The sequence below is a fragment of the Paralichthys olivaceus genome, chromosome 17 (genome assembly GCF_024713975.1).
Source record: "Paralichthys olivaceus isolate ysfri-2021 chromosome 17, ASM2471397v2, whole genome shotgun sequence".
NCBI classification, from domain to species: Eukaryota; Metazoa; Chordata; class Actinopteri; order Pleuronectiformes; family Paralichthyidae; genus Paralichthys; species Paralichthys olivaceus.
Window position 1 is genome coordinate 5,599,017 of NC_091109.1, and position 14,817 is coordinate 5,613,833.

Consider the following 14,817-nt stretch of genomic DNA (forward strand, 5'->3'; position numbering starts at 1 on the left):
CACCAGGGGGTAATGAACGTAAGGGATAGTTCACATCAATTTTTGATTTAACTTGTGTTCCGTTCTAATTATGAAATATTATTAACGAAACCTGCCAAAGCATGTTAGCATGCTGATATAAGCCAGTACTTCAGAGCACAGCTGTGCTTCAGTGCAGCCAGGCATTGGACGTTTGCACGGAAAAGCAAAGTTTGGATTTGGTGCATTGCAAGAGTTCTGCAATGATGGTAACAGATCAATGAGTGAAGCAGGGCTGTGTTCAAAGTTCACTTCTGTTGACGTTCGAGCTACAGTTGCTGAATTTGAAACCAAAACTGGTGTTAGAATGTCAAACTGCTCACAAAAAAAAAGCATTGTGTGTGAAGTTGCTGCGAAGACAGCACCTAAAATCTGCCACTTTAATATTCCTAAGTATAAAAAATGATACAAAGACACACAAGTATAAATACAATCAGTTTTTTAGCAGCTGCGAAAGGTTTTCAAAGCACTTCAACAGGTAGGGGCTCATCGGATCCTGACTGTTCTCTGCAGCTGTAGGTTAGAGAAAAAGAAAAAAAAAGTATAAAGTTCAGACTAAAGTGTGAGAACAGAGGTTTATATTCCCTCAAGCATATAAATGTTTACCTTTCTTAGAGATGGCGTGTGCCTCTTCAATCCTCCGTCGTATTGAGGGACACTTCATCGTCGTCTTGGCCTTTGACGGGAAATTAGAAAGAATATTTTGGGTTGTTTTTATAAGACGACAACAAGCAGAGTATTTTCTTTTTGTTTTATAATGAGGAGATCAATGAGGCTGAACCATTATTTAAGAGTACAACAAAGATTTCAGGAAGATTTATTCATTTACAAATGTATTTGCACGTTTATCCAAAACGACCTACAAATGAGGGACAACACTAAAGCTTCTGTGCAATGGGACCTTGAAGTAAAGACACGGTGCTAAATCTGTTCAATGAGACAAAGTGCAGTAGATCAATGTCTAATGGGCCAAGTACCAGAGAGCATGAAGACACGCCAGGACTTGACTTGACGTATATCGTCAGTAAATTCCAATACTAGCCAATAAATGCAGTAGAATAAACTTGAAGTGCTCAGGGACATGTGTGTTTGTGTTTATATGTGTGTGCAAGTACCCTCTGATTGTTATGGAGCAACGCCCAAAGTGCGGACGCTCCCATACAGCGAGTCTCCATCTCTTTGCTTTCCAGACAGCACAGCAGTGTCTTCATGGCTTTGTCTGGACGAAAGATGAGCAGATAATCAGAGCCCTCATCATATGTGAGATAAAATACAGGCATAAAGTCTTTCATTTAGAAGCATTGGCGTTAAAATACAGATTAAAGAAGAGCGCAGACCTGCATCTAAAACCTCAAACCCACATTTCTTCTACATATTTGCATATACACATCGGTACTGTGCCGTGCCAATCCTTCAGATAAGATGATTGATTGTAGACACAGGAAACGTGTATGAAAAGAGCGAAACGAAAAAAAGGCAACATGTCGCAACAAATTCCGACCAACTAGACCCACAACTCCCACTGAGGAAACACACAATTGGCTGTAATTTCCTCTTCCTCTCATTTTTTTCCATCTACGTGTACACCTGCTGCATTCTCTCAACGCTTAACTTAAATATGAGTCCCACTGAAATATAGTCACTTCACTATTTTTAGTATTTTTATCATGAATTTGCACAAGAGACAAAAAACTGACACTCTTTTATTCTTAAAGGAAGAAGCAGACGCTAAAACCAACTGTCAATAACACAATACACTATATTCTCTTGTGTGATGAAAGGTAAAAGTGCCTTTGAGCAGTTTAGAGTTTTACGTGTTGATTTCATTTTACACCAACAATTTGACATTCAGGTGCATTCGCATGTTCTGCTTGAGATTTTCAGGAGATCAGCAAATCGATATCTCACATCTGTTGCCTCAAGCAGGGAGCTGAAGTCAGAACGTGGTTAGCTTAGCATAAATACTGAAAGCAGGGGAAAACAGGTTGACTAATTACAGCACACACGACTGCGGTATCAATCTTTTCATCTAACTTAAGGCAAGAAGAATTATTTCCTAAATAATAAAATATACTATATATATATAATACTATATTTTCCTTCTGTATTCAATGTGAATAATATATAAAAACATTTTTAAAAAACTGTTTGTATCAGATGATGAAAACCCTGGTATATCTATAACCTGAAACCGATCTGTGTTTCCCTTTTGTTGCAAGAGATAGATATCTGTAATTTCCCTCTGATTTCCTGTCATACCACTGGCAATGACGTGAGGTTTGTTGGCGGGCCAGAAGCAGAGGTTGTGAAGGGTGAGCAGCGCATTTCGCCGGTGAGCTGCCAAGTCTGCCAGCAGCTCCAGGACTCCGGTCACCCTCAGGAGACTCTGCTGGATGTCTTCTGCGAACGAGAGGGTGACCAGCAGCTTCAACCACAGGCCCAGTACGCCGCCACCACCACCTGCCTTGGGCACTGGCACCGAAACGAAAGCTTGAAGAAAGTTATTCTGAGAACAACAGGAAATAAACAAGAGTGTCAGCGTTACGTGTACAGAAATACATATTTATAACATGGGACTGCATGTTTAACTTTGGGTTTCTGTCATTTGACTCCACACAAGTGCACAAACGTATTTGATAGGACAACTTGAACCTTTTGCAGGAGGCCTCTGCAGTCGCGGGACATTGAAAGGTTTGTCAGGAGAGAGAAGGCCAGCTTCTGGACTGGGCTGTTGTCCGGGGCAACCCCTGAGGCCAGCTTCATCACAGCATGCATCAGAGAGCTACTGGAGCCTTTAGATCCTGGTGGAATACTCCCACAGAGAGAACTGCATGCTGGGAGAGAGGAGAAGCAAAACACTGACTCATTGAAATGAAATATTATGGATATGTAGGTTATTTAACCATTTAACCTATTGTCTCCTATCTATTCTAAGCAGCTATGCTAACTGCTAATCCAATATAAACACAGCGAAAAACCTTGCCTCTTATTCTTGGAGCTGGTTGCTTCTTTCTGTTTACCTTAAAGCTACTTCCCTGGGCTTCCAGCGCCACTGACCTGCATGGCTGTCTGCTCACGACACCAAAACATCTGTGCACAGCTGCATGCACAGCTTATTTTTTTGATGCCAGCACAAATGAAAAATAATGACAATGAGTCAAACCTTGTGGCCAAACAGTGTAACCTGATGGAAACTGATGGAATAAAAACAACAATATTTCTTTTAAATCTTTAAACTGGATTTATGTTACCTCACCATGAAGGCAGTGAGTTGGTGAGCTTTGATAATGTTAATCCTGATTAATGATTCTGATTTGATCCTGTTTTTTATTGGTTGCATCATAATGTTATTGTTTCTGGTTTGTTTTATTGTAGCCTTTAGTGTTTTATTCTTTATGTATTTTATCTGGTTAATTCTAATAACAACTTTCTAGGTTTTAATGTTTCCTGTACCTCTTTATTCTTTTATGTATTTTACAGTTTTACTTTATTTTATTTATTCATTTCATCATATTACATTTTTTGTAAAGCACTCTGAACTTGCTTTTATGTATGAAATGAAAGTTTTTATTATTGTTTTTATTCAAAATTGCATTGTACATCTTTGAGGGAGCCTTCGGCCACGGCTACACTGTTCATTGAAGTGCACTTTAACAGGGATTTTACATCTATTTACATCTTGTCTATTTTTACAAGAAGCACTCAGTGTATCTATTTTCACACACTGACAAAAAGTGACACATGCTCTGTTATTTCCTTTATCAGTATTTTCAAATACCCCGAGATCAAGTCTGACTGCATCACCTCATTACCGCAGCCCTAACAGTAATTATTAAGCTGTAGGCAGCAGCTACAATTTATTCTCCAACAAGGCCATTCAGAATGTAAATACAACTAAATAACACAGAAATAGGCGTCTCTCTCTTTCATCATAATATTTACACAAGTATATAACTGACATGACTAATTGCTGCTGCAGAAGATTACATGTTAATTCCAGATGATACGACGTCTGACACTGATTGATGTTGTACATTGGCGAACATGACAGCTAGTTGGTTATGCTAATCCTAAAATGGTAACACACAGCAACACGCGTATGCTGATGTTAGCCCGAGGTTATCTCAATACCTGTCAAGACGGCTGACGTATCGTGAAATTGACAAGGGAGGTCTGCTTTACGGTAGATCTGCTTCACTGGTGTGAATCAAAACTGTTCGCACTGCCGCCTCAGATCTGACTCATTTTCACAACTATATAACATATAGAACTGATCATTGTATAGAAGTGTAGACTAAAACAGATGTGTTCTGTTTATTCTGTGTGTGTCTGTGGGAACAAGTTTGGAGTCTGCTACAAAAATATCTACAAAAATATGTGTTGCACAGATGAAAACAACAATCTGACTTGAAGTAACAGCGCAAACAAAGGCTCGGATGAAGGAGGTAGACTGGAGATGAAACGTGGGGTAGAAATGTAGCAGTCTCCGGGGACGAAGTAGTAGCCTGAGGGTGGATGGTGTAATACTAAGCCTGGCTGCATGCAGGCTGAATGCAACCTGCTGTTCGGTTAACCTTTAGGGAAATACTGTGCCTGACTTCACTGGTTCTGGTGCTTCACAGGTTGAGCTTATAGGGGGTCGAAAGCAAGCGAGTTTAGATCAGAGCACACGCACCCACTGAGGAACCGGTGCCAATCAAACAGAGTTACACACACACACGCACACAGAAACGTTCAGAAGTGTAGAAACTTTCTTTCCTTCACTGAAAGGAAGCTGATTTCCATTGCACAACACACTAGTTACACTTGAATACACACACAAGTATATCAAAGTGACCACAAGCTGTTTATGAAAGTACACCCTCTCTACGCTTGCATCCTATCAATCTCACCTTCTCAACCTCACAACTTTCTCTTTGCTTTTCACATCTCTTACGTTTGCATGTTCACCTGAACAATAAACTGGACTGGACTCAAAACACTCATGCACTTTACAGGAAAGGTCAGAGCCGACTCTACCTGCTGCGTAAACTTAGGTCCTTTGGAGTGCAGGGAGCGCTCCTCAGGACCTTCTTTGACACTGTTGTGGCATCAGCCATCTTCTCTGGAGTGGTCTGCTGGAGCAGCAGCATCTCAACAGCTGACAGGAAGAGACTTGACAAGCTGATAAAGAAGGCCAGCTCTGTCTTGGGTTGCCCCCTTGACTCAGTGCAGGTGGTGGGAGAGAGGAGGATGATGACGAAATTATCATCAATGTTGGACAATGTCTCCCACCCCATGCAGGACACCATCATTGCACTGAGCAGCTCCTTCAGTGACCGACTCCTTCACCCCAGGTGTGTGAAGGAGAGATATCGTAGGTCCTTCCTTCCCGCTGCTGTCAGACTATTTAAAAACCAGGTCTGACCCCCCCCAGTAGACCACACACACACACACGCAATGTGCAATTAACCACTGCAATAACCACAGTACAATTTAAAAATTTTGCTATTTGCCCATGTACAACTGCTGCTATATATACTACCTGATATTGTGTGTTTCTGTTTGCTTGTTTGTTTGTTTGTTTGTTTGTCCTCTCTTTGGAGTTAAATCTTGTGCTACTGCTGTAACATGTGAATTTCCCCACTGAGGGACAATAAAGGAAATCTAATCTAATCTAATGACAGAATAAATCAATATCTCAGGCAACACAGATGCACTCTGTCATTCCCCACATCATCTCTCACTGGTCTGAGAACCCATCGCCATTCAAGCAGCCATGCAGCTTGGTCCCCCACGTCCTGACACTGTGCCCATTGTGACTGGCAGGCGAGCAAACGCTGGTCTTATACAGTGAGACACAATGTTGTTCAGTGGTCACCGGAGAGGACAACGAGGCTCTTAGTGCGACGTGCGTGTGACTCAGACTCAGATTGCTAAATGCAGACAGAGGCGATGGGCAGGCACGGGCCAGGCACAGTGCCTGCACAAACACACACACACACATACACAAACAGACCTGTGCTGCAGTTGGCTGTATAGACGCACAGCAGCTCCAGCACTGCCTCCATGGTGGGGTCGTCCAATAGGAGCCAAGGCCAAAGAGCATAGAGGGTCAGTGTGAGGCGAGCATCTGAAGCCACAACCTACAGACACACATACACATGGATACACACATTAAACCCACACAAACAAGGCAGTCATAGAATAAGGCCCACGTACAGTACAAGCATGTACATGACTACAGATGCACAACTGGTTATAGTAATAAACCTTATTAGAGAATCTACACAACAGCACAAACACAGATGGCAGCAACATAAAAACCCTCAATATTTTAGTAGCTGTGCAGGAGAAACTTATAATTGCAGGATGAGCGCTGCTGTCAAGCCTCCCTGGCTATTTAGTCAAAGGTAACAACCAGTGCCTGAGAAGCACTTAGAGAATGAAGACCAGCTAATATGCTTTGTAAGTAATTGCAGGTAATGGCAATAAAGTGTTGAAGAAGCTAAACTTGCTGAGACGTTAGCAGGGCCATGCACATTTAGGTGAATCTCATTTACAGGCATTTGTGCGCCGAGGTTCCATTAAAAACCAATTAGCAGTGGGGAATTAAAAGGCAGACACAGAGGCTCACTTTGCATTCATCGTTGCGGTAAGTAGCGCTCCGCAGGATCTCCACACTCAGCCTGACTTCCTTTAAATGAGCCTCTTCCTGATGATATGAAAAGACAAAACAAAGATCAATATTTCTGATTGTCCCAACTTGAAAATACAGTTTAATGAACATTTAATGCTCAAACAAGCAATTTGATGTTCGTGATATTTTTTAAAAAACTCATTCAGGTTGAATTCAAATTGTTATTCCACCCAAAGGAAAAAAAGAAACTGAGGCAACACAGAAACGCTGAGACTGGAAATTTCCAGCCAGTCCCTGTTCACCTTTTTGCGGAGAGAAGCCTTGCTGGGTCGGACTGACTCCAGGTGGAGCTGGGAATGAGTCTGCTTCATTTGCTCCACACAGCTGTCAATTAAACCAGCTGGAACACACAAGACAGTCAGAATAAGATTTTACATCAGATTTTATTTCAGTTAACTGCAAATTATTTCAAAACTGACAACAGGTTATGCATTATAATCTTTACATAAAGAAAGATGCAGTAAACATTTTTGGTTTTTATAATCCAGAATAATATGATGAGAAGCACAGACACTTTCAGACATGCACTGAACTCAGGATAACTTCAGGAGATTATCCGGAGTGGCTGTATGTGAGAACACACATGTTCAAGCCAGTTGTGCAGACATTCTCTGGAGTTCATGTCCAACAACGGCTTACATGTCTCCAATGGTAAACATGTGATGAAACACGTGTCTGAGATTTGTGGAATTACCTTCGGCTGCATGGCTTTGAGCTGTGGGGCTGCATGCTAACAGTGTCATCAGAGCTCGCGCTGTCAGCTTCTTTAAAGGGTCCTGAAGGGTCCTCTTATCAAAATTCTAGCATCAACAGACACAGAGGGACACAGTGACCAACATACATATCCATACATTCCAAAAAATACCATCAAAGCTGTTGTGTTACTGTAAACTTGCCATGATCACATAAATGTTTTGTTGTAAAAAAAACAGAACAATCCAAGGTCTAGACAGATTACTACACAGCGTACCTGGAGTAACAGTTCACAGAGCAGGCCGGCCGAGGGACCATTCACAATGTCAGTTAAAGAAGTAGCACACTTGGAGTTAGGGGTCGTGGCCTCTTCACCTCGACTCTTAGTCTCCTCTGTGAAAATCGCACAGAGGAATTGCAGAGCCACTGTGTGGAGCTGAGGGTCTGCAAACTTCTCAGTCAAACACACTGATAATGTTCCTGCAAACACACACAGAAAACAAAAAAGTGAGGTTGTGGGAGACAGCTTTCCTTTTTCTGAGTGACACTGCAACACAAACTGAATCTCAGCAAAGACAAAATGACAAATCCCTTTCTTAAATCACTTGACAACAAGATATTTGTCTGTGACTGAGGCAGCATGCACTGGTGAAGGAGACACTTATCATTTGAATGCATGAGCAGATACCATAAACTGTACACACACAGACATAAATACACACACAAAGGCTCAGCATTCATCTTTTGGTGGACTCATCAGATTTTCCTGCTGCGCCATTAATCATGGAGAACGATGAGTAGGAGGAGTAGAGGTTGTTTAAGAAGAGGATGCAATTATCTTCTCCTGGCATCTGTTCGGGAAAGTTAATACACACAGTAATGATGCAACTAATGTGTCAATATGATGGACTTAAATATTTAAAAAAGGGAATCCGGGCTGAAGAGAACCTTAAATGCTAGCCCTGATTATTAAGTGAGTTAGTACAATCGGAATAACTGATTATTGATGATTATTCGAATTTATGATTTGAAGGAAAATATTATCTTACATCCAGATGTAATCATGTGCTAAAATTTGGCTCTTAAGGAGCAGTGGCTAATTTTACTTACACCTAAATGTTACCATAGGATACAATAATAAGGTGGATCTGAATGCACTGCATCTTAAGAGAACGTGCAAATAGATCAAATTCAGAAAACATCTTCATCACCGCAACACAACAAAATACAGAAACATGCTGCAAGTAACAGAGACAGTAAAGGAAGTGTTTCCATGGGACACGAAAAAGTGAATGTGCAGTGTGTTTCTGTTTTTGGTTATGTTTTGTGTATTTTCAGCACATGTGTTATCCAATAGATGTTTTCTTAATTTGCTTTGGTATTCCATTTGTTTTTATTACTGCAGCGAATTGAGCTTTTGGCCCAACGTACATTAAACTATAATTGCAACATTTTGAGAGATAAAATATATGATTTATACAACTAATTCTGCAGCCTGAACCAGGATAATAAATGTTGTCACTTTTACACACACTTTACCACATACACACACACGCAAACAGAGCACAGAGTATCTGTGTACCTGCGAATGTCCGCCAGCGTTTCCCCAGTGCAGCAGAGACAGATGGGAACGCCGCTGAGCTGTCCCTCCTCACCAGAGTAGCCAGGAGCATAAACACGTCTGCCCAGCACAGACAAACCGTGTCCCGCGTACCTGCATCTAAGAAGGGGAAAGAGTGAGTCACAAATTTAACGACGCGAGACAGCCACAAAGCCACACACAGATCACACTGTGGAGCACTCTGCACACCATGTGGGATGCATGTCTCCAGAGGACATGCATTTCAAGCATTGATGAAGGAAGCTGTGATGGTAGTATATACAGTTTTATGCTAAGGAAAACATTTTAAATGCTTTTGGACTATTATTGCCAACTTTATTTCTTAGAGATCATCTTTTACAAAAGATTCTGACCTAATCCTTTGGTGTCCAGCATGAGAACTGCAACCAGAGTCGACATAAGCTGTTTCGTGAAGTCCAGCACAGGAATCAGTTGCTGGTTCACTGTGATACATGCCTGCAGCAGCTTCGAGAAGCCAGACAGGAACTGGAGCAAGGTGACAAACTAGAAAAGCACAACAACAAAGATTGGTACAGACTGACCAAACATGAAAACAAATACACATGCACATGTTATTATGTTTTATGTTATTACCTCCACCAAGGGGGTTATGTTTTTGTCTGTGTTTGTTTGTTTGTATGTTAGTTAGCAGGATTATCCAAACACTACAGGGCAGATTACCAAGGCACCAAGGTGGAAGGATGCGGTATGGGTCAGGAGAGAACCCATAGAATTTTGGTTCGCATCTGGATCAGGAGGCAGATACATTTATTTTCACTTTATTTATCATTGCAAGATTTTACAATGTTTTCATTGATTTTTCAGAGAGTAAATCGTGGATCTTGATGAGACATGTTTAGGGGACTGATATCTATGAGTGTGTGCATTATGATACAATCTGAAACTAGTGAATAGAAATGTGGTTTGATTAGGGAACTTTTGAGTGCCCTGCGAGTTTTGGGAAAAAGTGAGTGTATAGTAATTCCACCTTAAAGCTAATTTTCCCTGCTGTTAAAGCTATGATTTGCTTTGAGTATGAATTTGAGTATTCCACCCACACTGAGGCATGGAGGTGCCCTCAAACCGCAGAGCACTGCTGTACTGAAACTGGCACTGAAACATACCAGTCCACATTTTCAGAGGAAGTTAAAATAACAAAGGAAAATAAAAGTTGAAAAACTCGTCTGAACTGTCGATCACAGGTTCCTTACCTGGCTCTTGATGTCTTCTCTCTCTCCTGGCAGCACGTTGGGTGAATTCAATTCATTCAGACATTTCTCGATGGGCCTGATTTCCACGAGACTGAGAGAGAAAAGAAGCATGATGGGAAAGGTTGTGTGTTTGCAACAGAGTTGCTAGAGGGGAATAAGGCTGCAATTAACATGAATTCTCTGCTGAATATAAATACACGTGTATATTTATAATATCTTTCAATATTATGAAAAATATACCAGGCTTTTACAATGACAAAACTCAAGAGAATGTAATTGAAAACTAAAACAATGAATCAGATATAAAAAATAATGTAATACACTGTAGAATGAATATACCAGGTAACTCTTAAACCTGCTTTATTGCTATAATTAAATATTTTGAGTTCTTTTGCTGATGGACATATTATTGGGGCAAAGCTGTTCACTGAGCCTCTTACCTGGCCAGGGCCTGGAGGAGCTGGTTGTGTCCGATGGCAGTGAGGGTGAACTCAGGCAGGATGGACAGCAGATTAGTCAGCAGGCCGCAGTGGGCTGTCAGGAGGTCGGGAGTTACCATGACGACGGGTTCCGCCGCCAATGGCTCGCACTGTCTAGAGTCTTGGGAGGTAACAGAGTCGCTGGTGTCTGTGTCACTCTGGCCTGTGAGATACATCGATAGACAGCTAATAGAGAAGCCTCCCCAATGGTGCGCACACTGTCATAAATATATATATATATATATATATATTAAAAAAAACATTAGCAATATGCTTTAACCATCAATCTTAAAGCAACTGTTTTTGTCCTAATATCGCTTCAGGTGCATATTCCACAAAACCAGGCAACGAGAAACAGATTAGTTTTTCTCTCATGGCTATCCATCCGTAAAGAAACACATTTCTGTGCATTGAACACTAGGGGGCAGAGGCGTTAGTCTAAAAAAGGCAACACACACACACACACACACACACACACACACACACACACACACACACACACACACACACACACACACACACACACACACACACACACACACACACACACACACACACACACACACACACACACTCACACACTCTTTTTCTCTCTCTGTAGTACCTTGAGCCGTCAGCCTGCTGGCAGGAGTATCTTCTGAGATGCTCAGTGATGAGAAAGCCTTAGGGATGTGTGGCTCTGAGCCTCTAATCTGAAATGGATGACGTGAAGATGTGAGCATCAGTTATATTTAACTCAGCTGTTTATTTGTTGGTTCGTGTATCCGAAGGAACGAGAGCTTTGCTGACCACAGTGCTGGATGTAGACAGGGAGCTGGAGGGTCTCCGAGAGTTAGGAGCTGGTGCTGGTGGGTCGCATCTCCAGAACCACAGAGAACTCTCAGAATCTAGACAAACAGAACAAAAATCACTTAAATGATTTAGGAAACAACTGACAAAATTAGAGGACATTTTTCACAATACAACTGCTGGTTACGTATTTTCAGACCCATATTATATAAGGTATAACTGTCTCCTCCGTCATAAGGAAGATAATTTCCCACAGATACAAGAAGCAAAGCTTACCCAGTGACTCACTCTCCCGAGAACTGCCACTGCCAGCAGGTTGTAGTTGGAACGTGTACCTGCCTCGGTAACAAACGGAGGCAGAGAGAGCCACATGCTGGAAGAACTGACAGTGGTAGAGCAAAGCCTGGAGCGCCGGGAGACCCACCAAAGAGAGGCCAGACACCTCATCATGGACACATGGGTGCTGGGAGAGGGGATGATCAATGTTGGAAAGGTGAGTGCACAGGAAACTACTGCATCATCTCCACAAACTTTCCACAGAGTTCAGACAAACGATTAAACACCGAAAGGTTAAAGGTTAAATCACTAGATCTACATTTTCAACATGAAATATTTAACCTTTGTCTCTTTGCAGTTTTTTTTCTTTTCAAATCCCCTTATGACAACCATCAAATGCAAGAGTGACCTGATTTGATCTAAATCGGATTCTGTGAATAACAATTCTGACTTTTAAAAGATGAGATTATTTCAAACTAAGATGCTATTGGTATTTAAACTTAATTATTTTGGGTGCGAGTGCTCGAGGCCTGCACCCTAGTAGAGCCTCGACTCTAGAAACACCTCTGATTCTACCCCTGCTTGGAGGAGAGTACAGTAAGGAATGGGAGAGGTCAGAACAGAGAAGGAGAGAAGCCGAGAAAACAGTTCACAGTCTATAAAAGTTTTTTAATGGGTTGGCAGAGCTGCTGACCTGCCAGTCTGAGTCCTTGGCCTCCTCTGCGTTGGCTGGCATGGGCATAACCAGCAAGTTCTGCAGGATAAAAGCAGCCTGAAAAAGAAAACACGAAAAAAACACACATGCATGGTGGATCTGGTTAGACTGCATCTACAACAGTGCCATCTTCCTGTATTTGAATGGTACTTCAAGAGGCCAAACATATTCTGACCACAGTGTTAAACAGTTGTTTGTAGCAAAGTTAAAAATGGAAAGTCATTTTCGGACACAGCAACAACAGCGGTTGCTGCGATTTGACAATTTGCAGTTGATTTGGTTTAGCTTTTGTCAATCAAATATAAAAACTGCGACAATAACACAATTGCAGTTCCAACATTGTACCTCTCTGCGGATCATGCTGCTCTCCTGCTGATCCAGGAGGATGTTGAGCAACGTGCCCCACAGACCTCCACTGATGTTCTGACAGCTCGCACACAGAGCCTGGCACCCACTGGGCACCGACGACAGAGCTCCACCCAAAGCCAAGCTGGCGAACCTCACCTGAGACGAGAGGGGAGACATAGAGTTCGGAGAATGTTTGAGGACAGAGAGGGAAACAGGAAGAGAAGGATACAGGACAATAACCTCCATGTCAGAATATGGTACAATTAACTGTCATGTGCTTTGTTTTGTCTGTGAGTTCACACACAACTTTTAAGGGTTTCATTTCTATCATAAAAGCCAAGAATCTGGAAATGTACTTTTATGCCCCCATGATGTACACATACGTTAAAGTGTGATTAGGAGTAGTAATTGTCTTTACCTCTGGATCTCGATCCACCCATAGTGGGATGAGCCAGGCCAAACCCAGCTGAGAGTTACTAGCCTCCTCGGCAGCTGCCTCATTTCCCAAAGACCACTGGGAAATGAAGTCCTTGATGCAGAAAAAATGAAGATAGGAGTTTTGTTTGAATTAATTAAATGTTGTTGCTGTACTGCGTTGACTGACTCTTTAACAGTTTTTATGGCTGCGGTTAGTTTTGTCCTCACAGCTCTATGAGCATTGCTGACACTTGCCTTGTCCTTGTTTTCAGTCAACATCTCATGCGACAGGTGAAGCAGAGAGATGACGGCATTCTTTGTCACACCTTTCCCCATGAACGACATAGAGTTTCCTCCCCACTCAACATAAAAAGAGGAGATCACCTGTGAAAATGACAGACGAAGATTATAATGGGAATAATTGAAAAAAGAGAGCAGTCAGTGCAGTGCATTCATTTATTTCATTGGTTTCCTTTCCAGAGTTTCTCATCCTGAAAAAACATAGCTGGCAAAACAGCATGTTGATTGGATTTGGTAAGTGGTTGCTTTTTGAAAACCAAAGAAAAAGTCAGTGAACAAAGTGTTTCAGAGAGTCGGTGATTACCAGATACTTGTCATGCAACTCACTGCATCAGATAGAAAGATAAATACAGCAGGGGCTAATTATTTCACTTTGATGCACCATCAGGATGAGGGACTGCACTGAAGAGCAGATGACGACTGAGGGTCCTAAGGCCTGCTGGGTTTTAGGGCACTACAGTGTCATGAGTACAGCGTGAGAGATGGGTCACAGGGTGGGCATCTGATCGTTGGAGAGAGTTGAGAGTTGGACCTGGACTTAAGTACTGGAGGTGTTGAATAAAACATAAATCAAGCTCCAGTCCTCATCTAATCTTAATCCATGAAAGCTGCCCATTATGTACACAGAATAGTCTATTCCACAGGGGGCTTCATTCCAAAACACAGATAAAACTGTGGACACTTTTATGCTGAGCGCTGCTTCTCAAGCTGGTCCACACTGTTACACTATTGTTTTATGGACTGTTGAACAGCTGAACAGATGGAACAGGCAAGGCTGATTAATCTCATCAGCCTCACAGTGTGGCACGTCTGATCAATGACATTTTTTTTACGAATTGTGATTCATGTCCCATAACCATATTTTGCTTCATTTTAATTAATTCCTCAGAAAGTTATGCACTTTTTTTGTTTTGTGGATTTTTGTAGACAGTCTCATCTCTGATGAAAGGGTACGAGACACGAACCTCTAGCAGCCCACTGAGATACTTTGAGCAGAGGGAGACGGGCTCCAGGTCAGGGCAGTGAGAGCTCCAGCCAGGCTGGGCAGTCAGGCCGACCATGCCCTGCAGCGTCCTCTCCAGGCTGGGAAGGCCATAGAAACGAGGGGCATCAGAGACCCGCAGGCTCCGGAGCAGACACACTGCCAGCTGGCTCTTGAAGGGGCCCGCTAATGCCAAACATAGCCTGGACAGACAGTAGTGAGAAAGAGCAAAATAGGATGCAAATCAGACAGGAGGTGAGACAAGAGGCTGAGGAAAAATAGGCTTTTT

The 14,817-nt window shown here is 42.2% G+C and overlaps 1 protein-coding gene across 2 annotated transcripts in view; it reads right to left on the bottom strand.

The window, feature by feature from the left end:
• Window positions 1-360: 360 nt before the first annotated feature.
• rttn (rotatin) overlaps window positions 361-14,817 on the bottom strand; it is a 33,566-nt gene continuing 19,109 nt past the window's right edge. For both annotated transcript variants that reach the window (XM_069511978.1, XM_069511979.1), the window contains 22 exons: window positions 14,512-14,731; window positions 13,502-13,630; window positions 13,248-13,358; window positions 12,827-12,985; window positions 12,461-12,538; window positions 11,767-11,953; window positions 11,491-11,588; window positions 11,306-11,393; window positions 10,663-10,864; window positions 10,223-10,313; window positions 9,365-9,515; window positions 8,973-9,110; window positions 7,668-7,870; window positions 7,392-7,497; window positions 6,940-7,037; window positions 6,635-6,712; window positions 6,017-6,143; window positions 2,671-2,852; window positions 2,278-2,524; window positions 1,134-1,237; window positions 625-694; window positions 361-531 (listed from right to left, as the gene is read on the bottom strand). In XM_069511978.1, coding sequence (XP_069368079.1) covers window positions 452-531; window positions 625-694; window positions 1,134-1,237; window positions 2,278-2,524; window positions 2,671-2,852; window positions 6,017-6,143; window positions 6,635-6,712; window positions 6,940-7,037; window positions 7,392-7,497; window positions 7,668-7,870; window positions 8,973-9,110; window positions 9,365-9,515; window positions 10,223-10,313; window positions 10,663-10,864; window positions 11,306-11,393; window positions 11,491-11,588; window positions 11,767-11,953; window positions 12,461-12,538; window positions 12,827-12,985; window positions 13,248-13,358; window positions 13,502-13,630; window positions 14,512-14,731 — 2,947 coding nt within the window. In that variant the 3' untranslated portion in view covers window positions 361-451. The remainder of the gene's footprint in view (window positions 532-624; window positions 695-1,133; window positions 1,238-2,277; window positions 2,525-2,670; window positions 2,853-6,016; window positions 6,144-6,634; window positions 6,713-6,939; window positions 7,038-7,391; window positions 7,498-7,667; window positions 7,871-8,972; window positions 9,111-9,364; window positions 9,516-10,222; window positions 10,314-10,662; window positions 10,865-11,305; window positions 11,394-11,490; window positions 11,589-11,766; window positions 11,954-12,460; window positions 12,539-12,826; window positions 12,986-13,247; window positions 13,359-13,501; window positions 13,631-14,511; window positions 14,732-14,817) is intronic.